This window comes from Pleuronectes platessa, chromosome 11 (genome assembly GCF_947347685.1).
Source record: "Pleuronectes platessa chromosome 11, fPlePla1.1, whole genome shotgun sequence".
Taxonomy (NCBI): Eukaryota; Metazoa; Chordata; class Actinopteri; order Pleuronectiformes; family Pleuronectidae; genus Pleuronectes; species Pleuronectes platessa.
This window is the reverse complement of record NC_070636.1, coordinates 10,246,632-10,274,525: the sequence shown is the minus strand read 5'-3', so window position 1 is coordinate 10,274,525 and position 27,894 is coordinate 10,246,632. Positions and strand designations below refer to the sequence as shown.

The following is a 27,894-nucleotide window of genomic DNA, read 5'->3' as shown; positions in this document are numbered from 1 at the left end:
AAAATATTTCAGATCTACACCTTTATTAAGGTAATAAACAAATACATACAGCATCAATAGTAAAAGTGTATTTACATGTCACATTGGTACAAAGAGGCATGATTTATTTTACAAACTATCATTGAATTCTAAGAAAAGTTCTACTTGAGATTGTTTTTATCATAAGAACAATGATGAACAATATACTGAACTCAGAACATCACTTGGCAAATATTGTCCATCTCTCTGCTGTAAACTCGTCATATTGGTTTTGAGCAAGTACAAAGTTAAATTAGTTTCTTATAAGAAGCGTGCACTGATGCATCTCACTGATAAACTTGATTTCGTGGCAGATTGAACAAATCATTTCAGGTGAAGGTCAGCAGACACACGGTGGGGTCCACCTCTCGCCCTGTTGCACGACAGAGCAGCTTGATTTTCTTTAAATAGAGCAACTCTGCAGCGGCGTGATTTGCGGCAGCTCGCGCTTAAATGTAGAAATAGTTCTCTGCGGCCTCTCCGCTGTCCATCAACTCGGTCAGCTGCTGGTTAATGGAATCCTGCAGCGACCCCAGGGAGAGTTCTAACACTGAACTGGTGTCCGTGCTGGGAGAGTCCGGTGGGATCTCCAGGAGGACGTCAGACGCCTCTGCGTCCACCAGCTGCTCTCCTTCACTCAGGCTCAGTCTGTACGCGCTCTTCGTCTCCGCGTCGACCGTCTCCGTGTCGACCGTCTCCGTGTCGACCGTCTCTACGGAGGGCATTTCCGTGGCGGCCGTTTCCATGGCAACGGTATCCAAGGCAACCTCCTCGGCGGGCACGTGCTGCCCCCCCGCGTCGACCCCACTTTTGGACGACCCCAGCGTGGTCAGTTTCTCGATTTCTTGGACTATTGCTTCGTTTTGATGCTTCCACTGACGGTACTTTGAGGCCGTGAGGCCGGAGTCCTCCAGGACCTTGTTGATCTGCTGCAGCTCCGCCTCTTTGGCCTGCAGAGCAAACAGGAGCATCAGGAGAACACGCACGCACTCAAACATGAATTGTTAGACTGATTTTCAATGATTGAGAACAATAACCTTGTATAATTCTTATTTCCTCAATTCAAATTTCAAACACGCTACATCTTCTTCTACAACTTCTATATCTACATGTTTATCTCTTGTATTAATAATAATTATTATTAATTATAAAATGATTGAAATACTAGATTAAAACTAGATAAACGTTTTTTTAAATGAGGGTAAACCTGACCCCCGTTGTCAGTAGAGGACTTTGCCTTTCTGTGTCCCCCCCCCCCCCCCCCCCCCCCCGGTGTGCCATGTTCGATGTCACAACAACAGTTGTCCTCTGTAAGTTCATTGTTCGCCCGAACCATGTGCCGATCGACTCTCTCCCTCACCTTCAGAGTGCTCTGCAGGGCCCGCAGCGTGTGAGCCTTCTCATTAATGACGGGGTTCTTGTTGCGTCGAATGAACGACTTCCTGAAGTGGTCGTGCGTTAGCGGCTGCTCGTGGCCAATCAGAGAAACTCCTCCCTCCTTTATGTTGTTTATCATCTTGCCCATCTCATCCTCTGGGACGCCTTCTCACGAGGACGGAGACCCAGGCGAGCGAGACACCAAAGTGACAGGAAAAAAAAAACAGTGGGAATTAGATAGGGAACAAGGGGGCAGTTGGATTTGGCTGAACACATCACACGCACGGAGCTGTTATGAACCATCTATTTGCGGACGGCTGATTGGAGAGAATATCCGCGGGGGTAGAGTTAGGAAAACAACACGTCGAAAATGAAATGATTAAAACATCCATCAGCAGGACTCAGTCTTCACAGATTAAAGAAATCACTCATTGGAGGCAAAGATGATAAAGCAGGAGAGTGGCCACAAAGTACCAACCTGCTCCTTTGCTGCCCCCTGTTGTGGAACTTGCTAATGGCAGCTTGGTCGTCTTCCCCTTGGGGCGAGGCAGAGTGTTGGACTGCACCTTCTGAGGCACAGAGCGAAACTCATCAGGACGTGAATGAGACACTGAATGGAGTGTGTGTGTGTGTGTGTGTGTGTGTGTGTGTATGTGTGTGTGTTAAACTGACCTTGTTTCTTCTGCGGGGTGAAGGAGATGTCTCGCTCTCTGATTCAGTCTCACTGTAACATTCTGTCCAAGGATCAAAACCAGTCATTATACTTCATCCTGTGTTTACTGCTTGACTCTTTCAAGCAGTAAAACTTCTAACAGGACTACAATATTGTTTTTTAAGTGAAAAAAGTGAAAGTTAAGGGAAAACGTCAACCTACCCTCTTCACTATCAGGGCCTTTGCTGAGCTTCTTGTGAATCTGTTTGGATGTAATCAGACAGTTGATCCACCTGGAAAATAAAGTCAACAAACATCTCATGATTCAAATCTTTCCAATAAATATTTAAGTTTCAACAGAAGTGATTTGAAAACAGCACAAACAGGGAGTTCTGAAAAGTCACCTCCAGGGGGCAGTGCAGTCCTACATCTGTTAGAGAGTAATTTACTGTAACATCTTCACTGTGTAAAACTAACTCACCACTACATGTTTTTGGAACTGGTGCAGCCGGACAACAACACAATCCAGAGCCTCAGTGTTGTGCAGAGGCATTTTTCTACCGACTATTTGCTTAAGATGCATTTAATTTGTTTTGGGTAAAACTTGAATTACCACTGAGCCTGGAAACAGAGAGAGAGAAGAAGAAAAAAGAGAGGAAGACAAAGGCTGAACTCACTTGCTCATGTCGCTGACGTTGTCGGCAGCGAAGAAGAAGTTGTGAAACCTCGGGTGGCACACTTTGAACACGCTGGTGGAGGCAGAGCAGGGGAATTAACACAACACACAAAACATGCACATGTAGACACACAAACACAGAAGCAGAGGGGTTCAACAAAGATACACAAGATTCACTTTGCTAAACAACTGTTTAGTTTTTTAATGAACAAAAATGATCTTCCAATGTTCACAAGGGGCAATAAGGTTTCCTGTTTCTCCTTTCAGCACCGTATCTTTTCATCAAATCTATGAACAACAAAACCCTGGATATTCCTTGATCAAATATTAAAAAGCATGTTCATATTCACTGTGCTCATCCTTACTATTTTCTCTTGTGCTCTCCGGCGCTCTCTATGTTGTAGCTGGAGATATTGACCATGCCCTCTGCCTTCTCATCCTGTGGATTTAGAAAAACACAGGTAACAAATATTTAGTTTACATTGCATTTGTACATTTGAGTATCACAAATAGAGATTTAGAGAAAAAAGTTGTGATATTATGAGTCACAATTTCAGGATGCATGTCCTTTTAGAAGAGGGCCGTCCAAAAATATACCTCCTGCCTGCAATCAAATGAGAAATCAGGAGGCCTTCTCCTTGCTGCTCATCTCCTGAATTAATTTTTTTCCGTTACTATCATAATATTATAACTTTTAATCTCATATACAACCTTATACTCAATAATAACTTTATTCTCTTAATATTCTGACTTCATTCTCCGAACATAATTATCGAAAGTCCCACTTTTTGTCCCCTTCAACAAGGCTCTAATTCTCCGTGTAATAGAAAATATTATTTCAGAAACTAATCCTCAAAACCCTGTGTCTTTGGAATTGATAAGCGTATAATGAATTAATTCTCAACCTTTAACACCACTCAACTCCAAATGAAATAAGCCAAATGCTTCGAGGAACATATTAAAACACTTCAATGTGGGTTTCAAGGCCACCACCTCATTCGGTTTATTTCACTTCCAGACGCCCACCTGTTGACTGGTGTACCAGTAGAGCGTAGGCCCTGTGAGGACGAACCAGAAGCGATGCCACTTGTGGGCGAGGAAGACGCTGCTCTCCTTCCTCTTCTTCCACAGCCAGCCGTCGCAGTCGGGTCGGTCCAGCTCGCGGCAGGACACGCGGCGCCGACTGAGCGCCGTCGTCATTCCTGAAATGACACACAATGATGATGGCTGTCCCTGAGTGGGGGGTGTAACAAGGTAGGTTGTTGGTTTTATTAGATTAATCTGTTTCTTTCAAAATGCTAATTTTCCGGATTTGTCTGGAATTTATTTTATAGAATTTTGAATGACTTGCTCGAGCTTTATTTTCTTTTGATTTTTCACCCCTCCGAGTTCGCCACTTCCTGTTTTATTTTGAAATGATGCTCCTTGTCGGTCGGTTACTTAACTTCCTATCTTTGTTCCACGCCCCTGTGATTGTCTGTACTTGTTCCTCACGTGTTTCACCTGTGTTCAATCATCCCTTGTGTCTGTTCGTCTTTCACTCGTCATCACGTTTCCAGTGTCATCTTGTTCCTGGTGTTTACGATGTCTTTTCAGTTTCATTTTCTCTCCTCTATCCTAGTTCAGGGAACCTTGTTTTCTGTAAGACCCTTTGTCTGATAAAATACCTTTGTTTTACTACCTGAACTTTGCACAAATATTTTTTTTCGATAGTTGGTTTCTTTCATGTTTTTCACGCTTATTTTTCCACTTATTTGATGCTATAAAATCTGGGTTAATATGAAAGAGTCCGGCTCCAAATGTGTAAGATGGCGGTGCTCATTTCCTGGATATTTTGGCTTCATTTCTGGATAGTGGGTGCAAGTGGAGACGCATTCTTCATCTGTTTACACAGTCTATGGTCTGCCTGCATGATTGTATTTTTCCTCTTTTCCACTTTTCAACTATAAAAAAGTACACAAATGCATTGCCTTAGCATTGGTGTTAGTGTAGCATATAATGGACCTGGATCTGTATGCATTGATGAGCACATCATTAAATGAATAGTAAATTCATTTTATTTGTTGGCACATAATAGTAAAATACTGAGGTCATGCAGACGGATCTGTTTATCCTAAAGTTGTATTTTTCCTTATTTGGGCTCTGAAGTTCATCTCAGTTTGTTCTCCTCTTTGTTTCGAGTTGTTCTAGACTCTAACCGGAATTTTGGCTTAATGTTTTATGTTTAATAAAAAAAGAAATCACTGTACCTTTTGTCGAGCTCTTCTTGCTCTCTTTACTCCCCTGAAAAGAGAATCAGAGTTCAATCAGTGTCTCAAATGAAGTTTAATACAAACTCCATTGTCTGATGTGGTTGTTGAAAGCTAAAAATATCTTGGTTTTCCTCTCACCGTGCGGCCCACCATCTCAGGACAGGAAGTGATGCTCGCTGTGTCCTGATTGGCTAAGTTAGGCGAAGAATTTCTGAACGACCCGAGCTGCAGGGGCGAAGGACTTCTGGGCGACGGCGACCGGGACTGGTCTCTTCTGAGTCTTGGTGAGAGCCGTGAACTGCCCAGACCCTCAAAGTCCCCTAAGAAAACATGGGTTGAAACATTATAACACATGAGTATTCAGGACTGAATTTGTCAGCTGAATCAGTCAATGTCAAACACTCTTCTTCAATCCACGCTGTGTCTGCTTTTCCTGCCAGTCTCCTGCTAAAACGTTTTTAAGACGTTTTGAACAAGTTGCAGATGCCAAACTGGATGAAAGCAAAAATCTGAGAATCAACAAAGACGTCTGCAAAGATGACGACGTGGAAAGACGAAGAGATTCAAGAGCTTTTGGTGATGAGAACCAACGCTTGTGTTTATGTGCTGTAAATGAAAACAGCAGAATCTATACGTCACGTCCTGCCTCCTGCTTGCTCCACCCAGCTTCTGCCCCCTCGCCTGACCCGCACAACCTCCTGCTGTATGTGTGAAAAGGCCAAGTTCGAGCTAAACTTTCCAAAGTTCATGTCTGAAAACTTGAGGGGGACAGTTTCTTATTATAGCATTTTTCTAATAGATCGGCTACATTTTGATTTACTCTTTAAAACATCCTGAGGTCTTTTGAGGACAGAAAACCCTCTCCTAAAAAGCCTGGGTTTCCTCTGTCGTACATGTCTTACCTGAGGCCGACAGCGGTGACAGCCCCCTCTGACTGGAAGTGAGTGTCACACTCCCTTCCACCTCTTTATCAAACGACAACTCTGATTCCTCCTGTCCCATAGGCGGCTGCTGCACCTCCGGCCCTTGAATGGCCTTCCTGTGACGGACAGCAAAGGGACCATGAGTGAAGTGGAACATGAGGTCGACAGTTCAACAGTGATGTAAACAGCAATAACAACCTGGATTATCATTCGATAATCGGAGTCATGTACCTGCTGGGTACATGACTCCATGTACCCAGCAGTCTTTCTTCCACTCGAGCTGAAGTGCATCAGGATTATTTACAACCTTAATGCACCGTCCCCGCCCACTCCCTCCATTTGCACGCCTGCTCTCCATCAGCTCTCACCGTCTCTCCACCACCAAGTGTTTAAACTTTTCTTCCATCTCTCCCACAACCCCCCCTCATCTATCCACCTTTCTCCCCGTCTCTTCCTTTTGTCTCATTTCCAGTCAGACGTGGGTGTTGGGTGTGGAGAGCGGCATTTATGGCATTCGCGTCATGACCTCATTGCAAACCTACCGGTTCCTGGTGGATTAACTGGGTCAAAAGGGTTCGTGGGAGGTTCAGGTTTATCGAGGCAATCTTTGGTAAATTATTGAACTTCACTTATGTCTAAGCTGCTCAGTCTGCAAACAGACAGGTGATCATGCTTCTTAATAGATTTGGTACAAGGAAAAGTTGGGTGCTGCTGCGGATCATAAATCATCTTTTGACAGTTTCTCTTTGTGAAATTTTAAAAGGTTAATTTTCATCGTCAATACAGAACATATTTGTGATGACAAACTCAGGGTTTCTTCATTAAGTATTGGAAAATGTATCGTTCTTATTCATCTTTAATCGCTGTAAATAATTCTATAATACGATACTGTAATCTCTTGCTATAGAGGAAATATTGTTATAGAAATCCACCATTGCCCGCACACTTACAAGCTGCTTATTAGAGAAATTTTAGCTCTCACCTAAAAGACAGGGACCTGACAGAGGCTGCGACCCTCTCAAATATGGAGTGCCTTGGATTCACCTCCTCCCCTTCCTCGTCCTCCCCTGACCTCTCGTCTTCCTCCTCTTCCTCTTTCTGAGAAGAAGTCAACAGAGAACCTGGTACGTTAGTTTGCAAACTCAAACTCTGTGTGTATGTGTGTGTCCTCGTGAGTTAATGGAGGGTTAGGGAGGCGGGTGTCATGTGGAACGTAATGGTGCCTTCTCCCCAGGTCTCCATCCGCGCACTCAAGGGCTCAGGATGTGAGTCAACAACACACACACACATACACACACACACACACACACGCACACACACACACACACACACACAGGGTATCTTGTGAGGGCAGTAAGGAAGAAAGACACACAGCTGATTCACATCTCTCACACCCTCCGCCACCAGCTACATCTGAGATTTACATGGTATTGGTCACAAGGGGGTGTGAAATGCTCAGTGTGTGTGTGTCTGTGTGTGCGTGTGTGCAGACGCAGTGTGCAATTCAGTGCACGGTCTGCAGACAAACAACAGTCTGCATAGCGACGACGGCGAGTGTTGATGGAAACGGATCCCCAGTGATGTGAAACGGAAATGGAAGGTTCAGGTTCCCTCGACATAAGCTCTGCAACGATCCAGCTTCTGAAGGACGATTTGATGCTTCGCCCGCCCCCCCCCCCCCCCGGATGTAGTTATCATAAACTGAGTGATAGATGGTAAAAATTGTGTGCACGAATAAAAACGCTTGGCCTGGGGTTTCTTCTGGTGTGTAATGGCTCCACAGATGATTGGGAAGTTTCCAGTTTGGGTTTAACAGCCCACAGGCTCCACACCTCCACTCCTGAAGCTGTTCCAGCCTCTGTGTGGCCCCATCTTGAGTTATACTGTATACTGGTACACAGCGGGGATATGCATGGTTCTTCTCCACTGCTCTGTCCGGGGTTAGGATGGCGGTGAAGGCGAACCGGATTGTGGCTGAGCTGGACTTTGTGACCTTCCTGAGCTGACGCTATATGCTCACTTGAGATCTGAGGTGAGTGGAGTTGAGGCTTTGAGAGATCCCTGACCTGTGTGACGGTGACTTGTGGGACCTGGTCTTTGCGTCGCAATGAGCCGGGGATCTTCTTCAGGACCAGGGTCACTCCCCTGGGATTCTCCTGCAGCTTCTTCACGAGGTTCGCCCTGCTCCAGCCCACCTGACACGGAGACACACAGGTGAATATTCCAGTGTGAAGGGTACAGACTCGGAAAGGACAGAAATACGTTTTACTTTGCAAAGCTAAAATATAAGGTGCAACATACAGACAGGCCTGTAGTGGTGGGTGGTACTTCCTTAATTTACTTGAGTACATTTTTTATGTATCTGTACTTCCAGTAGTAAAGTAGATTAGACTTTTTACTAAAGAATGTATTTTACTTCACATCATATTCAAGTAAATATCTATACTTTCTACTGCTGGTGAAGAAACACTACAGAGACTTGGTCCTTTTGCATTAGGTAATAGGCTACATACTGCAAGTACTCTTACGTTTTTAAAGTGTATTTAAAAGCCTGTACTTTTACTCAAGTGGAAATGTTAATGTGGCACTTTTACTTGAAATGCTTGGGTACTTCCTTCACCGCTGTATGACTCACCACTATCTGGTTGTTGACTTGAATCACCTCATCACCAGCCAGGATCCTCACGTACACATCATCATTCAAAGGCTGCACGAGGAGAAAGACACAACACACATAAGAAAAGATACACACTCAAATGAGGTTCTTTTACCCATATAGTTGAATTAAGTGTTTTTAATCATATCAGATGATCATTGTGAAGCAGTGTAAACATGCCCACATTCATATAGTGGGTGTGTGTGTGTGTGTGTTCATGGTCACGTCCACTTTCAGGAGTCGACTGTGATGATGCAACTGCAGTAGCAGGAGAGTCCAGGGTGCTTTAATGCTGACATCATGGAAAAACAACATCTCCAAGTAACAAGCCCTCCTTATTTTATCTGATAAATAACTCATCCGTCCTCCCACAACTCGCGAGTTTATTTTACAAGCCCCCTGATCTCAGAGATGTCTCTCAGAAGGTCGTGCATCTGTGCTACTTCTGGATGAAGGTTTTGATTTCCCCCAGAAAAGCCTTTATGCATTTCTGGGAAAGTAATTCACCACTTGTAAAGTCATAATTCCTTTGTAGATTCCTCTATGTCTCTCTGTAAATATAATAATCCAAGATGACAATGCAACTAATGCACATATACAAATATTTAGCCATGATGTGTCATGCACTGATTGTTCACATGCTATCTGCAGCATTTGGAACAAGAAGTCCTTAGTAGATGTTTATAAATACTAAGTATTTGCAGCACAATGGCACTGATTGGTCTTAATTTTAAGGCAGTAAAAATAAATGGAGCTAAGCCAACAGCTAAAAATAACGTGTCACACAAAAGTACTTTCAATGGGATTTCTTCCTGGTACAGAGCTCATACTTTAATGATCAAGTGAAACTGTGCAGGGCAGAATTCATTAAAGAAAGAAAGCATTGTACACTGCTACTCAGAAACAACCACCGAATGAAATACTGTTGCCAAAAACGATAAAAGAGAGTTCACGTGTTCTTTAAAAAATCGGAGAAAAGGGAAAACTTATCATTAAACATTTATTTTCGCTTTGCAAACCTGCAAACATTACCAGAGAGACCGAGGCCAGATAAGTGCAGTGTGCGCAAACAAGTGTTGAAGTGTGATATCCTGCAGAAATTGGAGCCGCACCTGACCCACAGAGATAAAACCTGTTATCTGCTTCTCTCTGACACATCAGACAGAACTGAAACACCGTAACCCGCTGTAGCCTCTTCTGAGGAGACAAACTGTAGTGGTGGGTTTGTTCTGCAGCTGAAGAGGTGCGGGGGTTTAAGTCACGCTGCTCCTCAGAGGGTTGGTTAAGAGCCCTGAGTGGTCAGTGATGTTTAACTCTGTGTTGTCTGTGAGCCCAATGGTGAAAGAAAGGAAAAACCAAGGAGAGGGTCTTACCTCAACAGCAGTGCCGGTCACGTAGTGGTTACTGGAGCCGGTGGACGTTATCTCAATCCCCTGAGAGAAAGAGAAAGCATGTTTTGATGTTATTGACACTTCGGGCTGATTCATCTGCACAAAGCAAGAAACTGCTTCACTGAGTCAAAGGGATTCATCACCGTGTACACTGCTCTGTCTGTGGAAATGTCGATGTCTGTCTCCAGATGCATTGATGGTTCACGCTGTAATTACCCATCATGCTGCTCTGATTGATTATTCTGAGTCATCGTGGGGGTGGGGTGAGCCAACTAATCACAACCCCGATCAGGCCTGACCAAACGATCAATACGTTTCACATGACAACAGATACATGAGCAGATTCAAACCTTCAATTTAAAAGAACAGAGACTAAATTCTCACATAGAATACAACATAGAATATATCATTTTTAATCTAAATTTAAACTACAGTTTCTTACAAGGGTCGATGTAATGGCAATGGTAACACGTTACGTTAGCCCACGTTAGCATTTATAGGTCGTGTTCATACATTTACTAAATGGCTTGGAATGAATGTAACTATAACGTTGCTGTCATCAGATATAAGCCATATGACTGGTGTATGAACAGATTATTAATGAGAATGTATTAAGGATTTGGGAACCACAATTCCCAGAGAGAACTGCACAACTACATAATGTAATAATACACTTCATGTGCTTAAACTAAGGCATTTACAAGGACAGAAGCTAAGTTTGTAACTTTTTTCTTAGTCCTATAATCAGATATTTCTGTGAAACGTTTCACACATTCACTAAGCTCAACAAGTATTCTGCATCCTCTTTTGTATACATTTCAATTTCAAGTATAGGGTTAGAAAAGAAGAAACACTAGCTTGTTCAGTTCAATTTATGATTTGAACGTGATGTTCTGTACATTTAGTGTTTGTGCAATTATTATTCTTCCTGCCTCTCGTTTCCCTTTCTGTCTTTAGTTCCGCTAACTCCCACTTTTGGAGGACAGACCTCATTATCGGTGATGTGGTCCAATCAATTCCTCTGTTGTCAATTCAGGATGATCAATGTAAAAAAAATGGATGTAAAAGAATTATGGAGACACTGAAACAAAAAGCTAAACCCGTCTCTTCTTTACTGTCTACGTCATCAGAGGTGATGAAGTGCGACTACAAACATGCAGGTTTTCTGTCAAGATAAAACACTGATGGATATTTGGAAGGTTGCTCAAAATGGGAATGGGACTCATAAAGTAGAGATGTTTCTTTCTCCTATGAGCTGAGAACTCAAACAGGAAGGAAACAAGACAAATGCATTGAACGAAAAGGTTCTTCAGACATTGTAAAAACAACAAAAACACTATGTGATGCAGAGGCACAGAAGATAGGTTCTGATAGTACACAATGCACCAGCTGAAGGAGAAGTACTTAAGGGAAAAGAAGAGCCAGCGGGGAAATAAGAGTTGTCTATCAACCACTAGACGTGAGAGCAAAAAGAAAAGAAACGGGTTCAGCGAGAACCTTGAGTCAGATGAGAGAAGTGATGAGTGGAAGCGAACGGTGATGAAAGCGTCCAGGCAGTGATGAAGGCGGAAAATGAATACTGAAAGTGACAGAGAGAGCGAGAGAAAAGGAGACACGGAGAAAATGAGTTCACTGTTCACTGGGTAAGTCATTTTTGAAATGATGATAATAATAATGAGATGGAAAGATGCTGCACAGATGTGACAAACCGATATAAAGTCTTAGGTGTTGCTGATTTTGTAAAAAGGACAGTCCAGAAAACAGAGACTTAAAATAAACAAATAATAATTTGACGATCAAAAAAGTTGCCAGCTATTTACTTCTCTGATCAATGGATTAATCAACTCTTATGCTTATCATTTATAGTTAATTGAATAAGAGCCTCTGATATATAATTCAGAAAGTTTGATTTACACGCTTGAATTACAGTGACTGTATAAAATAAAACATCATGTACAGTACATAAAAAGTTTTAGGATTTATAAAGAATACACATCTGTGTGCATTTAAAGCCAAATGTCAGGAGAGCGTGTTTTACCAGCTGATCACCCGGTGACACAGGCACTAGGTCGACGCTCTCCAGCTGAGTAGTGTGGGTGAGAAGCGTCTCGGCGCTGGAGTTCAGGATCTCATCGCACACCTCCACTAACTGACGGCACTGGTGATGGAAACACAAAAAACATTTATTCTACATTCTCTACATCTACATTAAAAGGACATTTTGAAACTACAGAAATAAATATCACACTTACTACAGAGATGATGTCCTTCTCCTTGTCATAGACGGTGGAATCCTGTTGGATGAGTGACACCACATGAGTGTCACAGAGCAGAACACCAACACGACACAAGCAGCCTACGGTAAATAACGCTGATATTGATTTGTGGAATTAGGACAAACTGGCTCAAATCTCTGCCCTATTTCCTCTTCCCAGCGTGAGTCCGGAACTGAGAGCTGGTGTCAGGCAAGAGACGGCACATTTCCAGTGCCTCTATTGGTATTTAAAAGGCGTCATAAAAGAAGTGTAGAAGTGTAGAAAAGAATAAAATACATACAACATTACAAATATTCTAAGATCTTAGCAGCGCAGCAGAGGAACGACACATCCAACGATGAGCAAAGTCCAACTAATCCAGGGACTCACACTAATCCCCACCAGCATGCACACGCACACACCCACACACACAATGTACAGTATATGTGCATGTGTGCAGCTACCACAAAGACCGACATGTAAGAAGTCAGTGTCACACTTGCACGGTGGAACTAAAGAGAAAATCTCTGGTTTCTGGGAGGAGAGGTGTGTTGATAATACTCCCACACGAGGCGTCTGGGCTGGAGGGATGTGGAAGAAGATTTAGAATAGAATGATTTTTTGATCGGACGTAATATTCACATCACTTGCCTATAAGCTAACTCGTACTGCCCTGATGATGTGTGAGCTGCAGAGAGGAGCGCAAGGGGAAACTAATCCCTGTGAAATGTAACAGGGGATCAACAGTGAGCTCGGTTGGATTTCTGGGCTAATTAAAGGCTGTGACATGAGGCCAGAGGGAGGGGGACGACTACGAGAGGTTTCTGCCATGACTCCTGCTGCTGCTGCTGCTGCTCACGTCAACCGGTGTTTGTTTTTGTAAGTGTTGCTAGATTGTCCCGCGGTGTTTGTCCGGAGGTACTGCAGAAAAAAAGTTCTGTATTAACACGTTATCTCCATACCCACCGGAGCAACAAAGTATATTGCTGTTTATCTTACTGTGTTTGTTTGCTGTCTAATGAAAAACATATAATTTCTAGTTATGTGTAATTTGATAAGAGAAGTTATTATTAGCGCACCTGATGGCTGCAAATTTAAAGTAATGCTAAGTTAGCTAGTCTGATTGATACGCTGGTGGGCGGCTGAGTTTGAGTTTAGTTTTGCAGATGTTTTAACCGAAGTACTGGACAATGTCAACCCAAGTTCTTACATTTCCTGCCAGGGACATGGACGGCTGCACCACAATCATCAGCTAACCTAATACTCGGGTACATGTAAATGTCACCGAATGTATAAATGTAATAAAAATCAGTGGGGTCTATCCTATGAGGACCACGAATGTCTGTGGAAAAGGTCAAAGTTTCATGTCTGAAGCAAAGGGCTGGAACAAGCAGCCAACTGACTCACATAATAAACCCGATCCAACTGAGATAAGAATATAAATGTTATTTTAACCTCTGTTAAGCCAATACCAGAGACAGTGGTGGGTAAATCCTGAAACAAGAGTTAATGAAAATCGTAGGACTTGTCCAAATCCACGTTCTAAATGGCAGTTCGTCTAATAAAGGCTGACATTTAAACCTGTTGCCACCTCCCACCATCTTCTATCACTTCTGCCTTCTGCATCTCTTAACACTTATTTCTTTCCAGCATTTTGCACGTAGCTTCTTGGACATACAACGCTGTCACAGGAAGCATCCGCACAACTCCACAACCTGTACTGCACTTCTCCTCTAGCTCTGCCAGAAAAGGAAATGACACCTTCATGTGGGTAAAGTGGGCGACAGGTACACTTCTGCACTGAAACTGATGAGGGGGGGGGGGGGGCTTGGTGGGAAAACAGGAGTCGACTCTTCTCACGGCTTCAACAGTGGGGACGACCTTGTGTCTCTGTACGCTCACACACACTAATGTATGCACATGGGATCGGGTTATCTAACAAATGCTAAACACACATCTATTATAAAATCCTTTTAACAAAAAAGACGCCACATGTCAGTTTGAACATATATCGTACAATTACAAGGTATCTGCCCACAGCATATGATGCATTTGCAGAGGTCATGGTGTCTCATTGCTGACGCAGAGGCATGTGAGGAGGAGAGGGGAAGAGGAGACAAGAGGGAAGGAGACATAAGGAGACATGCTTAGCTCCTTACAGCCTCCAGTGTGTCCCCACTCCACTTGCATACCCTGTTCTATTCATTTTTCTCTCATAAGATATTAATTCAAATAGTTCACTGGAAAACAACTGCTTCTGCTTCCAGAGGAAACCCCCTCAGGTTTTCCCTTATGAGGAACTCTTGCATCTATCAGCGTGGATTCTGTAGAGATTCTCAGTTCTCCCTCCACTAAACCAGAGCAACAGGCCGAGGATCAGATATCAGGGCGGAAGCGTGAGGACAAACTGCAGCTCTGCCACTAATAATTGAAAATAATAAACTCATTGTGATTAAAAGAAGACATCACCTCTGATCGACCTTTTATTCATTGTGCAACTACAGTGGTTTGCAGGTTAAAGCCGCGATCACACTGTTGACTCTGTGTTAGAGCCGCGGTAAGACTCGAGTCACCTTCATAGAAATGATTTAATGCAAATCACATCAGGGACCTCCAGTGTAGCCGAGAAGAAACACATTCATTTCATTGCATTCGGCTGCACTGCAAAGAAACATGCATCTTTGATTTAAAGAAAGGTCTTGTGTTGTGTTGTGTTGTGTATGTTGTGTTGTTGTGAAGCACGCTGTGTGGCTTGATCAGGCGGTGATCTAACTTAACAGCGGCGCTTTGTGCCTGAGAGCTGCTCCCTCCATAGTCGTCTAGGAGACAAAAGGCAACTTATTATGTGGGTGTAGCTCCCTGCAAAAGAAAGGAGACGCAAGAATGCACGTGGCAATGCATGGACGCACACATGCACACACACACAAAGGCTGAAACTAACAGTGAAAGATACAACAACACACATGACTGTGCATGCATGTTCACTGATTATAGGCACAAAGAGCCAGTTCTTTTCTTTTTCTTCTGTGCAGCTCATTCTTCACGATACACAATATCAAAGCCTTCCATATCAAAGCCTTATAGTCGGGTTCTGTCTTCCCAGCTTGTTCATATACTTGGACTTGACCAGTACATGATTTTCCACCAGGTCACAGACTTGCTATAAAAAGACTGGCAGACAAACTGGGACCATGACATGTAAGATCTCTTTAACACCTGCTTCTCATCTTTCAGCCCAAATCAGACTCTTATTTTCTCCTCCTCCATCTCCTGCCATGTTGTCTTTCTTCAGCCTCATATTTCTCTCGTGCTCTCTCTCTTTTTTTCATTTTACAGCCCCACACATAATAAAAATCATTCCCCTCAAACCACTCACATGTTTTGACGCCTCTAAGCCCTTTTTCTTTTTCCTGTTTTAACAGAGTCTGTGTTTAAGCGTCTTATGATTTTCTCCGTCTTGCACTTTTAATAGGTCATCTGATAGCAGCTCAAATTCAGCGGACGTGTTGATTGGGTGGTTGTCACATGTTGTTGGCCATTATAATATCTTCAGTGTTAAGGAAAAACCTAACTGGCCCAAATGCCACCGAATGAAAAGAAGCAGTCACAGACGTGTCTCTGAAGCATGTTGTCCTCAAAGATGAAGGTTAAACATTAACAGCTCTCGGTTATATTGTCACCCGGAGATTCATGCGTCGAAAGCAAGTTATATTTTGCAACAGAAAAGTTATATTTTATCTGTTTTCTTTTATTGTAGATCTACGATGAATATGACATACCTTCACAGAATGCTTTGCAAATTCATTTGGCTCTCTGATCCAAGTTCACAGTTCAATCACACTTCTCTCCTTCCCTCTGTCTCTCTCTCTCCGGAACTTTGCTCCCTGCTCGGTGGGTTCAAAGACGACTAAACGTGTGCTACTGTGAAGACCTGACAACCACAGTGTGGGATCCCAACAACACCAGCTGACTGCTGACCTTGGTTGCCCCCAGGGTGCGGGAAGAAACACACACACAAACACACACACACACACACACACACACACACACACAGCCTAACTGGAAATAAGAGACTTATTTCTTTTGACGTGAAGGATGTGGTGTGAATTTTGAGAATGCCAAAAAAAAACGTCATGATGAGGTCGTGGTCCTCCTGACGGCCCGCCACATGTCACGGGGGGGGGGGGGGGGGGGACACAGGCCTCAAACACCCGGGAGCTCACTTAAACTAGCCTTGATGACGCGAGTGTGTAATTCTGTGCGAATGCTTTTCTTTGCTGCGATGCCGATGATGTCATTGATATGGTATGGTACATGTAAGCTTATGTAATGTGACCCAGATGGAAGTGTGTGTGAAACAAAGTATTCGTCCGCAGGTTGAGAATACTAGAGAGGGAGAGGCGGTGGACTAGTGGCAGAAACTTGGACAATGGGCAGAAAAGGTTTCTGGTTCGTCTCTGGTTCGACTCCACGGAGAAACAACAAAAAGACGAACCTGGATTGATCTGTCCAAAAATCCAAGAGGATTCTCCCTACCCTGTCTATTGCCCCTGAGCAAGGCACCTTACTCCCCCAACATCTGCTCCCCGTGTGCCGTACATGGCTGCTCACTGCTCTGTGTGTCCTGCACCAGATAGGTTAAAAGCAGAGATTAAATTTCCCTACCTGCATGAGTATGTCTGTGCATGTGTTTGGGACAAATAAATGTATCTTGATCTACTATGATGACGGTTGGATAGATGACGTCTGAGGATTTTTCATTTTCTCTCGTCTCTTCAAAAACACCTGCTCCTGTCTGACCTTTCAGCTCATCTGCCAAGGCTTTTTAATTACTAACTTAAACGCATGCCTCTGTAGAGTCTAGCACATTCCTCCGCCGAGGCTCAACAGTTCCCTTAAATCTAATCAAGCCACTGCAAATTGCACGCACTCATAGATGTCAGTTCCCTAAATGAGCTAGATTTTTTTTTCATCCAGGTACATGAATTATTTCGGGGGGAATCGGTGAAAGCGTTCAAAAAACGCCATATCTAGTTAATCCTGGATCTGTCCCCTGATCCGGAGCCGTAACAGAATGTAATGGGTTCCTGGCCCAGAACTCATTCATCCTCCAAGTGTAATGGAAATACGTTCAGTAGTGGGTAGAAACCACCAGCAAACACAAGCAGGTAACCTGGTTGCACACCTTATATCCATTACCAGTGATTTAGTGAATGGAATTTGTCACAATGGTGATTCGAAACTTGAACACATTCAATGGGTGAAGTTTGAGAACAGGGGAAGTCCACCAGAAAAATGAGTCGCTTGTTGTCACTTCAGCAGGTGAGCAGGTCAACAATGAATTTACATGACCCCTGAACTCAGTGGACAAAACGCTCCCAGTATAAAACTCCTTAGTTCTTGACAGTCACTCTCACAAGTTCAAAAACAGGAATTGAGCAAACAATAGCCAGACGATGATCAACCTCTGAGAGGGCCAAAACAAACAAAGCTGTGAAGGTTTTAACTTACACACCACTCACTTCACACTCAATGATTGAAAACAAAAGCCTCACGGGCCCAAATCTGATTCACCTCCGAAAGCCAAAGAACATCTCATTAGAGTCAACCGGCTAAATCTTCCTCTGAAATCCTTGTTTCCTTCCTGAAGGCCATGAGAATAGTGGGACTGTTATTAAACACCGAGACAGACACGAAAGTCCCGGAGGCTTGTTGCAGCTCCGGTGAATAGTGTTGTGAAACTGAAAAATCTGGTTCCGACTATTCTATTCTCAGATGTGCAGTATCTCTCAACTGAGGTCTGAAGGGTATTGAACACCATTATAAAGAAAATATTAAAAAAAACAAAAAAAAACTGAATTATTTGTTTTCAAATTTGAATAAAAAACAGGAAACACACTTAAACATGCATTATGTATCGTGAAAATCCACCTGGGGTGCAAATCATGTTCTTCCCATTATGGAGCAAAGTGCAATGAATTATCTCGCTCCATTACAACCAATACAAACAATGGAAGGAAAAAACTGCTAACTGTCATACAGCGGAAGTTATATCAGACATTGAACAAAACCACATGTCAGGTAGATATAATGCAAGTTAAATACTTGTTACCCGGAATAAAAGTGGAGATTTCCTCAGGGCTTGAGCATTGTCGGAAAACATTTTGGATAATGTAAGTACACAAGTCGAAAAAATTTAAAGTGCTGGTTTTAGCTAATTTAAACAGACGAGCGTCCTTCTCCCACACCTTCAGGTTGTGGGAGAATGATCCAATCAAAGAGGAGGAAACTGTACCTGTCGTGCTGGGCAGGCGTCCACAGCTGACTGTAGTAGTGTTGTAAATAAACTCCTTGATCCCCACCTACTACTGCCTCTGTCTAATTAAACCCTATCTCTGCAGCTCTATCTCTGTTTGGTCGTCTTCGCTCCTGTCATCCTCTTCCTCTGTAATGTCACTATGCCGTTGTTCCAGAGCTGACGGCCTCTCTCTCTCTCTCTCTCTCTCTCTCTCTCTCTCTCTCTCTCTCTCTCTCTCTCTCTCTCTCTCTCTCTCTCTCTCTCTCTCTCTCTCTCTCTCTCCGCCTGTTGCTCTCTGCTGAGCGTTGGATAAAGCACACTCCCCCAGGAGTCAAAAGTAATTTAACATTGGCGGTGCAATCCCTCTCTCAGCCTCCTCCTCCTTCTGTCTCTCCACCTCCCCTCTCTCCCTCCCCTCTCTCACTCCCTTCCTCCTTCCCTTAGGCACTACAACAGATCCAGGCCTGTCTGTTGTGCTGCCCGAGAAAACTTTCTACCCCACTTTACAAACACCGAGTTATGAATATTCCCTCCTCCTCCTTTTCATTCACACTTCCCTCGTATCACAAAGTGGAAACCCCAAAACAAAATCCCAGCTCTCCCATCTCTGGCAGACCTGCAGACGTAAGCATCTTCGACCTGCAGCCGCCTTGAAATATGCCAGGAATGTAAAGATAAAGAATGCGTTGCTCAAGCTGAACTGAAGAACAGGGAGCGAGTTTGTGCTTCTGTTTTTTCTTGCTGCATTTTAGAGCAAGGGGGTTTGACTTAAAAAGAAATCAGAGGTTGTAGTTCCTCTTTGGAAATTTAGTGTGCACGACAATAACACCAGAACGATGGTTTAATCGTGTCTGGTTCCTCTTCAGATAAACGTGAACACGTGTGTAGTAAAATGTACTAAAGTTTCACACAGGAATTCAGTTTGCATTCAGTTCTTCCATCTGATAAAAAAAAAAAAATCAGCTGGACAGACACAGGGCAGGGCAAACAAACCATTTCAATAATTATTGCAATAGATCAATAGCAATATAACAGAAGTCCAATATATATGAATATATTCCTAATGCCTTGGGAAAGCACAGCGAGGATCTATAACACATAAATGATCTCAGTGTCATATTTTGCATATAAAGTCGAGTTTAAACCCCCGCCGTCACTCAGGAAGAAAAACAATGTGACATTTCAATCAAAATCGATTATCTTGATATAATGTTTGGCCTTATCAGCCCTATAGACAAGCACAGAGGAGCTGTATAGGTGCTTAACTGCTTAAGGTCACACATACGTGAATGTGAAGTGAAAATCGCAGGTCAAAGTTCGCCGCAGTTGACCTCTCACATGAAGCCACCTTGCAATTTGCCCCTCGCCACAGGGAGCGAGTATTTCATCGCTCGCTCTCACAGATCGGACAAAAACACTTAAGTATTTGCTGTCAAAGCTGTAAAGGGACCGACCTTGTGGACGATTTCTCCGAGCTCCCTGCAGTAGCTGAATATGTTCTTGGTGGAGGTGGTTCCACTTAGCTGTATAAACTGATACCTGGAAAGACGGAGGATTACGTTTCAATTTAGTCTGGAGGATTTAATTACACACAAAGGCAATTTAAACGGAAAAAAGACGAACAAGGGATATGGGAGACTCACAAGAAAACAAAGGACGACAAACAGAATGGAATTGTGTAAGGCAGGTTTTAGCTACAGGGGACAACATGTAAACAATGAGTCAGTGCGTACACCACAACATTCCTATTTACAGTAAAGAATTCACCTGTAAATATCCTTTTTTTTACCTAAAACCCACAGCAACACAAACCACAGCAGAGAACATTTCTGAGTCCAAAATAGCTGCGGGGTCAAAGTGGATTTCGAGTGCCGTGCATGTAACGGTTAGATAACCCCCCCCACTTCACCAACCTGTTGAGCAGAAAGAAGAGTCCTTTGGCGGAGGTGATGAGCTCCACAACAACCTGCAGAACCCCGGCCGACAGCTTGGTGGCGCTCCGTCCATCGTAGCTGTTGCGGCGCCAGCGGCTCTGGATGCCCATCTGGAGGGTGTGGGCGACGGCGCGCAGCTTCTCCGTGAGACCTCGCAGGTTCTCTCCACCTATGCCGTACGTCTGGAGAGTGGGCGCACACCAGCGAACACACACATGCCACTGGTTAGAGGAGAAGTTCTCTTCCGGAAATACCCTCAATCTCTTTTCCACCCGACTTTCTGTCCCTCACTTCGCAGGAGGCAGAGGCCTAGTCCTTTAAGATGCATTGTTATTAGACTCTTATTGTGGGAAATGTAGTCATCCATCACAATAGATGTAATTTATATCCTGATATATATACATCATGATACAGTCTATCATGCCATCATCTTTTTCAGGTTGTAATATTCTGACTTTTCCATTTATATCAATGAGGGAAGACCAATTCAGGGGCTGCTTCTTTAAATAACAGAGCAACGTGGCTCCAACAGCTGGATCTCTCTAGGGGCCAAACTTTCCCAGGATTTGTTAATTTATTGTGATGTGAAAAAGTGTGATGCTTACACTTTTTAATGTAAAGTATCAGGCCTCAACTCAACTGAACAAACAGTGGACTAAAACTTTCTTGTTGTGTTTGATTGCAGATCTGTGGCTAGGTGACATCAGTCCTCTGTCGACCATTTCTTCCTGTTTTTTACTCAGCCCACGAAGACGCTGTCCCTGAGTCCTAACACAACTCATCCATTTCCATAAATCCCACAGTGCTACATAAATAAAGAGCATCACAAACTTGATACTTGCTGGTAACAAATCAAACTGTAGCAAGGGATTGAATGAAACAGAAATACTTTGAAGGACTTTAAACGTGTGTATTTCCTGTGTGTGTGTTATCACAGTTTTCTGGCCACACATGTGATGTGAGGACGTGACGGCCACTGGAGGAGGAGCAGGTTGTTGTTGTGGTGACCCCCTCACCGCTGGTCGAGTGGTTCGGACCGGTCGGGCTCTGATGTCACACGTCGACCCGCCGGAACAATCCCCCGTCAACAAGTGGCCATGAATTTTTCATGGTCTTTCAAACGCTGCGGTTGTTAATTATGTAACCGTGCACTTGAGTGTGTTTGTGCTGTTTCATGTGAGTGTCTGACGGCTGCTTTTTATGAATGAGCACAGTGTTAGTACTTCATGCAGCTCCGAGAACGAGGGGGGGGAGGAAGAGAAGCAGACACACACACACACGCACACAGAGGTGTGTATGGGTTCTGTTATTTTGTCCTTAAACAATATTGCACAAGTGTACTTTTGTTAAGCTTTAACTGCATGAAAACCTTTTTCCACAAACGTATTACACACTCAACCAGACGCTGGGTTGAACATTTAACGCTGTCAATGATTATTTCAAAGTGTGTTACAGTTATTTCAATAATTCGACAACAGGCAGTTTAAGCAGCCTAAGCTTTAGTCTGCTGTGGTTACGTCACCGGAGCTGGAGCCTCGCCTGGTGCTGTCCGGCTCAATTAGTCCTTCCAGTGAAACACACACACACACAAACACGGCTATTTAAGTGTCCTGAAACTCCTTCTAGAAGCCGGACAGGGAGGGAAATGAATTAGGCGACAGAGAACGGGACGTTTTCTTTAGTTGACTGCAAAATGTCGAAGCAATTTGCATATAAAGTATTAAGTGGAAGCTTTGTTATTCAAAATCTGCTTTGGAGTTTGAAGTCGGCTAGAAAAACAAAGTTTACGATGATATGTGCTTGTCAAGGGGGGATTTTTATTATAAACTAGAGGGAGAAGTGGGGCAATTAGAAAGAAGAGCCGCTGCTGTGTGACAGGACTGGTTTTGTCCAAGAGCATCTAAAGCAGTGGTGGGAAAATCACTTCCCTTCTCTCTGGTTTCAGAGATACCACAACAACACGAGACAACACAGCTCTACTTGCACATTTACCTCCACAACACACACCACAAAAGCAGCCTCACACACCCAAAGCACTGCTTGTATCGCACACACACACACACACATGATTCAGCATCCTCGCTCACCAGAGAGCAGAGCTTCTCCACGGCCTCCAGTATGAGCTCCTGGTGTCCGATCTTGCGGACGCCCAACTTTTCCAGTTCCTGAGAAGTCAACTGGAGCAGATCCAGACCTGACAGGTGCCACTCCGAGACCGGGTACTGATGCAGGGGTGCATCCAGACCTTTAACCACATGTAGGGAACAAGTATTAACCTCCTCACACACACACACACACACACAGCCAGAAAAACACATAACACATGTAACAGGTAGAGACTTGCAGAGTGAGCGTGGACTACCAGACGCACAAGATCCATCAGGCTGCTGGTTTTCAGAATCAAGTATTTTGAAGTTATGACCTAGTAAGTATAACGACTTTACAAAAAAGCTTAATACATTGACTTAGAACGGTTTTTACATAAAAAAAACTAGAAGTCGTAGAAGTATTTACTACACTACAAAGTAAAGTAGTGTATCAAAATAAAAGCAGCCCATTTATTGTAAAATAATCCCTTTATAATCTTATATGGTTTTAATTGAATAAACGTATTGCATAATACAATGAAAATTGCATTTCTACACAACAAATATTTTCTGTTGTGTAATAGACACCGTGCCTTTTAGAATTCTATCAGAAAAATACAAAAATAAAAGTAGCCTAGTCGATATAAAATTATCCCAATCAGTTTTATATACTGTAAACATGTAATTAAATCATTATTATCTATTCATTATAATGTTAGTGGTAATTTGACTATCGTCTGTTATGAAATGATATTCCACATAGTGCAATAAGTCATAACACACACCGATCCTTTACACTGGTCCAATGTTTTTGATGTGAAATCTTAATCTGTGAAGAAACTTTACAGTTGGTTTTGAATACACGTGTTGCACATATAATCAATAGAGGGAAGCTGACATGAAAAAGAACACAGAAATAATCAGATTAAGTTCAAATATATAAAGTTGTATTAAAGTAGAGCACCAGTAGCATGAGGTCACATGTTCTGTGGACAGATACTCTGTGTTTCACAGTGAAGCAGAATGTGAGAGTGTTTTCCCATGAACTTTACAACTCTCTGTAAATGACGTACATGATAAATAAGACCTGAATCCACCAGGCCAGTGACTGAACCCCGTACAACACACGAGCGGACATGTAAAGTTTGTGACCGCTCAGTTGTTGACAGTGATCCGAGGTGCTGTGGCTCCGGCTCCGGGCCACTTCCTCATTCCACCTCCACCTCTCACTTCCAGGAGGATTTGCGGAGACGCTTCTATTTCTGACCTGACCAAAGTAAGTACCTGAGAGGAGATCAAGGCGTGACAGCCCAACACACACACACACACACACACACACACACACACACGGAGGTAAGCGGGTAAGGACTGAGACATGGTCGTTCACCTTGCAGCCACTCGCTGACTCTCTCCTCGCTCCAGGACGTGATCGGCTCCATGCTCGGAGTCCTGCTGCAGTCGCTGGTCCAGCTCCCGGCCCTGCTGGCGGACTTCTACCTCTCCGGGCTGCAGCAAGGAGGAAAACCGGATCCCGGGCTGGAGACGGACGGCGACGACGACGAAAGCAGCGTCTGCGGGCACTCCTCTTCCTCCACCTCCTCCTCCTCCTATTCCGCCCAGGTACAGGTAAGAGTCCCCCCCCCCCCCCCCAACCTTCACCACAACCACCACCACCTCCACCGCTGCTGCTGCTGCTGCTGTCAGCCAATGAAATAACCTATCAAGACCCCTCCCCCCCACACACACACCCCCCTGCTCACCTGCAGGAAGAGAAGCAGCTTCAACATGTTCTCAACTTCCCCCAGAGTTTTAATGGAGCCTCCAATCACGAGCAACATTAGCGAGGGGACGAAGTTTATTACATTGTTTATAACAGTGCAATAATGATTTGTATTTATTATTATTATTATTATGATTATTGTTTTTGAGGCGGTAGTGCTGCTGCTGAAGTTGATGAAGATACCATTGTTTTTATTGTTGTTTGTCTTATCAATATTGAACCCTCCATCCATAGTCTATGCCACTCATCCTTTGAGGGTGGGCTGGAGATATTATTATTACTGTTATTATTATTATTATTATTATTATCATTATTATTATTATTGATGTTGTTGTTATTGTCATGATTGTTATTATTGTTATTATCATTATGGCCAGCTGTGGCACAGGAGGTATAGAGCAGGTAATCCACTAACCAGAAGGTCAGCGGTTTGATTCCATGCTTTTCCTTTCTGCATGCAGAATATATGTGTAATAATATATATATAATATAATATTATTGTCATATTATATGGACACCTGCAGGGTTCAATGCACTGTACTGTGCATAACCTATGTTAAAGCTCCTGCTGTAATCCTGCTTTTATTCTTGAGCAGCGAGGTTGCATTTCAACTGTACTACTATTTATATATATAAATAAATGATATAATAAATGCTCTGCTCTTTTTATTGAAACATAATGATCATCCACATACTTCGAAATACTCTTTATTTTGCTGATTCATCTTTGCAGCTGATGGATTGTCACAAGACCTAAAGGAAAAATAACTTGCTCTCCCTGCACTGACCAGCACATCTAATCCTCTTTTCCAAGTCCACTGGTTATCAGCTGATCTCCCAGGACTTGTTTTGCTCTTTTATCCCTTGACCTGCTTTTAAATGTGGGCGCCGGTGTAAGGAAACATTGCCTTAAACCTTTATTAGCCATATTTTACTCAAGCTCAATATTTTTTATAGAATGACAACACAGAATTATCAATAGTTATGTCCATTGCAAGCTACTAGAGGAATTTACTTATAAATTATGTATCCATATCTACACAGAGTATTAAGAGGAAACACAGGGATACCATTAAGGTATTAATATTACATATTTCTTGATATTGATGGTGATGTATGTGGTCCTATGGAGGAATTAAAAGCTGGAGATATTATTTCTGTATAATTCATTGTTATTTATTTTCCATTTGCACTTTAAATCATAAGAGAGAAGCTGAGCGATAAGCGGCTTCTGGGTTCAAAGGTTCCTGTTATGTTCTAATAAAAGTTCTGAGAGGAGACAATGAGTCATAACAACCCTTTTGAATTCATGTGTGCAGCTGATCCCTCTGTTACTCCGTCCACGCTTATGATTATTGAGATGTGCGAACTTTGTGAATGAACTGTGGAGTCTCTGCTTCACTTGGCAATCGTTGTTCGTGCCTCATATTATACAGTTCACTGCAAATCTGATGTTGAAAGCCCCCCCCCCCCCCTCTCCAGAGGCAAAGGTCAACGCCCGATGAAAGAGCCTTGGCCATAAAAAGAACTGCCCTCATCTGGCACCCCCTGCTGTTATTCTCTTTCAACCCAGAGAAGGAGACTGGGGAGGGAAAAGTCGTATTTGTATGTCAGCAGGCGAAATGGCACAGTGTCCCCGTGTGTGTGGTGGATGTGCTTCATGCCAATATCTTGAAATGTTTTAGAGAAAACCTGTCGCAGCACATAAAAAAATCTCTTCAGTTTATTTGAAATGAGGAGGTCTGCGTGAAATATTTGTGTTTCAAAGTCAAAAACCTGCAGTTTATAAACACTACTGTGAGCCTCCAGGCTGGGGTTGAGCAGAGAGGAGTTTCAGTGATAGTGAACCCTGATGAAATCGCCATTGATTTTCTGCTCGGTCCAAACGTTTTCTGCTGAAACTGTGAGAGGAAGCCGAGAAAAGCACCCGTCTGATTCCGGACACACTTATTGACTTGCAGCGATCCAGTACTTCGCACCGTCTCGATCTATTTCCATGATGATGTGCTGCTACAGCTCGTCTGTGCTGAGCCTGATCTCAGTGGTGGTTTTTCTCTAACGACCGCGTGCTCGGCCTGACTCTTCGCCCAACCCAAATACCAGAGACACAGGTTCAAGCCACAACACGCTGCTGGTGCTAGCACTACAGTCAGGTTTATGGAGTACGCAGATGCAGGTTTGCATTAGGAGCGGTTGCTGTGATAAAGAAGAACGATACTGCATTTAAAAACAAACTAGAGATGTTCCGATGTTAGATTTCCAGCCCCGATGCCAACTAACGACCCAATACCAGCGCATTAAAAAACACAACAACAATATAATATACTGTGGCCTACTAACCCTGTATGGAAGTGATGATTATTATCACTGTTGTATTGTTGTATGGCCTGGCTCAGGTTAAACCCTTTAAAAAACAAATAGACGCAGAGAATGAATGTCATGCAACTTCTTTTATTAGTTTGAAAGCTGATATACAAAACAAATCAATAAATCAATAAAAAAAAAAGACACAAAAATTACTTCCTTTAAACAGCTGTTAAAGTGCAGCCCCAGTTTATTCAGATAAAATCCCTTTTTTATGATCCCTGAGGTTCCGGGTTTTGTTCCCAGATTACCACACTATCTGTTTGTTGTTCTTTTTCCTGCCCCTTATCGAGGGCTAAGAACAGAGGATGTTGCAGATTGTTTAGCCCTCAGGCAAACTGTGATTTGCAATATGGGCTATGCAAATAAAATACGGTTTGTGTTAAGTGCCACCCATGGAACCTGAATATGATAAACAAACTAGTGAGGACTTTCCAGCGTGAAATATTGCCAACTTGCTGATATTTGAGCAAGCTCTGGCGAACACTACGCTATTGTCGCTTTACACTGACACTGTCATGCTCTGTATTTACACTAGTGAAGAAGTTGGAGTTTCATCTGGGTGACACTTATTATACCTTAAGGACATGGTATCGGATCTGTACATTCACTTGCGTTTTCGCTGATGCCCTTTTGATGTTGGTCACAGTATTGGAACATCTCCTGTCTCTCTTTCTCTACCTCCTCACTCTCTTCTGTCTCTCATAGATCGATAATAACCTCTGCAGCCACAAGGTCTCGTCAGCCATTTCGGTGACAAATGATAATGCTACTGATGTTTGAAATACAATAACACAGTTTGTTCTTCATCTCGGCAAGCTGCGGACCCTGAGTGCGTTTTGGAATCATTATGATATCATCTTCCCCCCTGAAACGGTCGGTCCGCTGAGGCTGGATAATTAGCCGTGCTCCGCGATCGAGCAGCTAATTAATTTGTTCTGTGCTGGAGCTCCACGGACGGCTTGATCTGTGCACTGCAGACATGCGCTTGTTCAGCTCAGCTATGGAAGAGTTACTATGACAGGTCTGAAAGTGCTCTTGCTGAAACCTGACCCACTCAAACTATTAGATATAGAACTCAAATAAAACAGACTGATGTGAAATTGACTGTATAAAGCTCATACTGTTAGAGAGAATAGCATTTCCATTGGCATTTATATCCTGGATTTATCTGTGCTTTGAGGCCCTATTTGTTTTCAAGTGGAGTCACTTACTAGTGCCTGTCATGCAT

The 27,894-nt window shown here is 43.2% G+C and overlaps 1 protein-coding gene across 1 annotated transcript; it reads right to left on the bottom strand.

Moving 5' to 3' along the window:
* Nucleotides 1-6: 6 nt before the first annotated feature.
* cnksr1 (connector enhancer of kinase suppressor of Ras 1) lies at nt 7-24,122 on the bottom strand. The gene is made up of 21 exons (XM_053433826.1): nt 23,907-24,122; nt 22,520-22,677; nt 20,412-20,614; nt 19,953-20,037; nt 12,198-12,239; nt 11,984-12,103; nt 9,928-9,987; nt 8,534-8,605; nt 7,965-8,093; nt 6,881-6,996; nt 5,878-6,014; nt 5,114-5,295; nt 4,973-5,006; nt 3,750-3,925; nt 3,089-3,162; nt 2,725-2,796; nt 2,270-2,340; nt 2,068-2,129; nt 1,874-1,964; nt 1,379-1,560; nt 7-968 (listed from the first exon to the last, which is right to left on the bottom strand). The coding sequence occupies exons 1-21, from the start codon at nt 23,956-23,958 to the stop codon at nt 468-470; spliced, it is 2,619 nt and encodes an 872-aa protein (XP_053289801.1). The 5' UTR covers nt 23,959-24,122; the 3' UTR covers nt 7-467.
* Between the last annotated feature and the right edge of the window lie 3,772 nt (nt 24,123-27,894).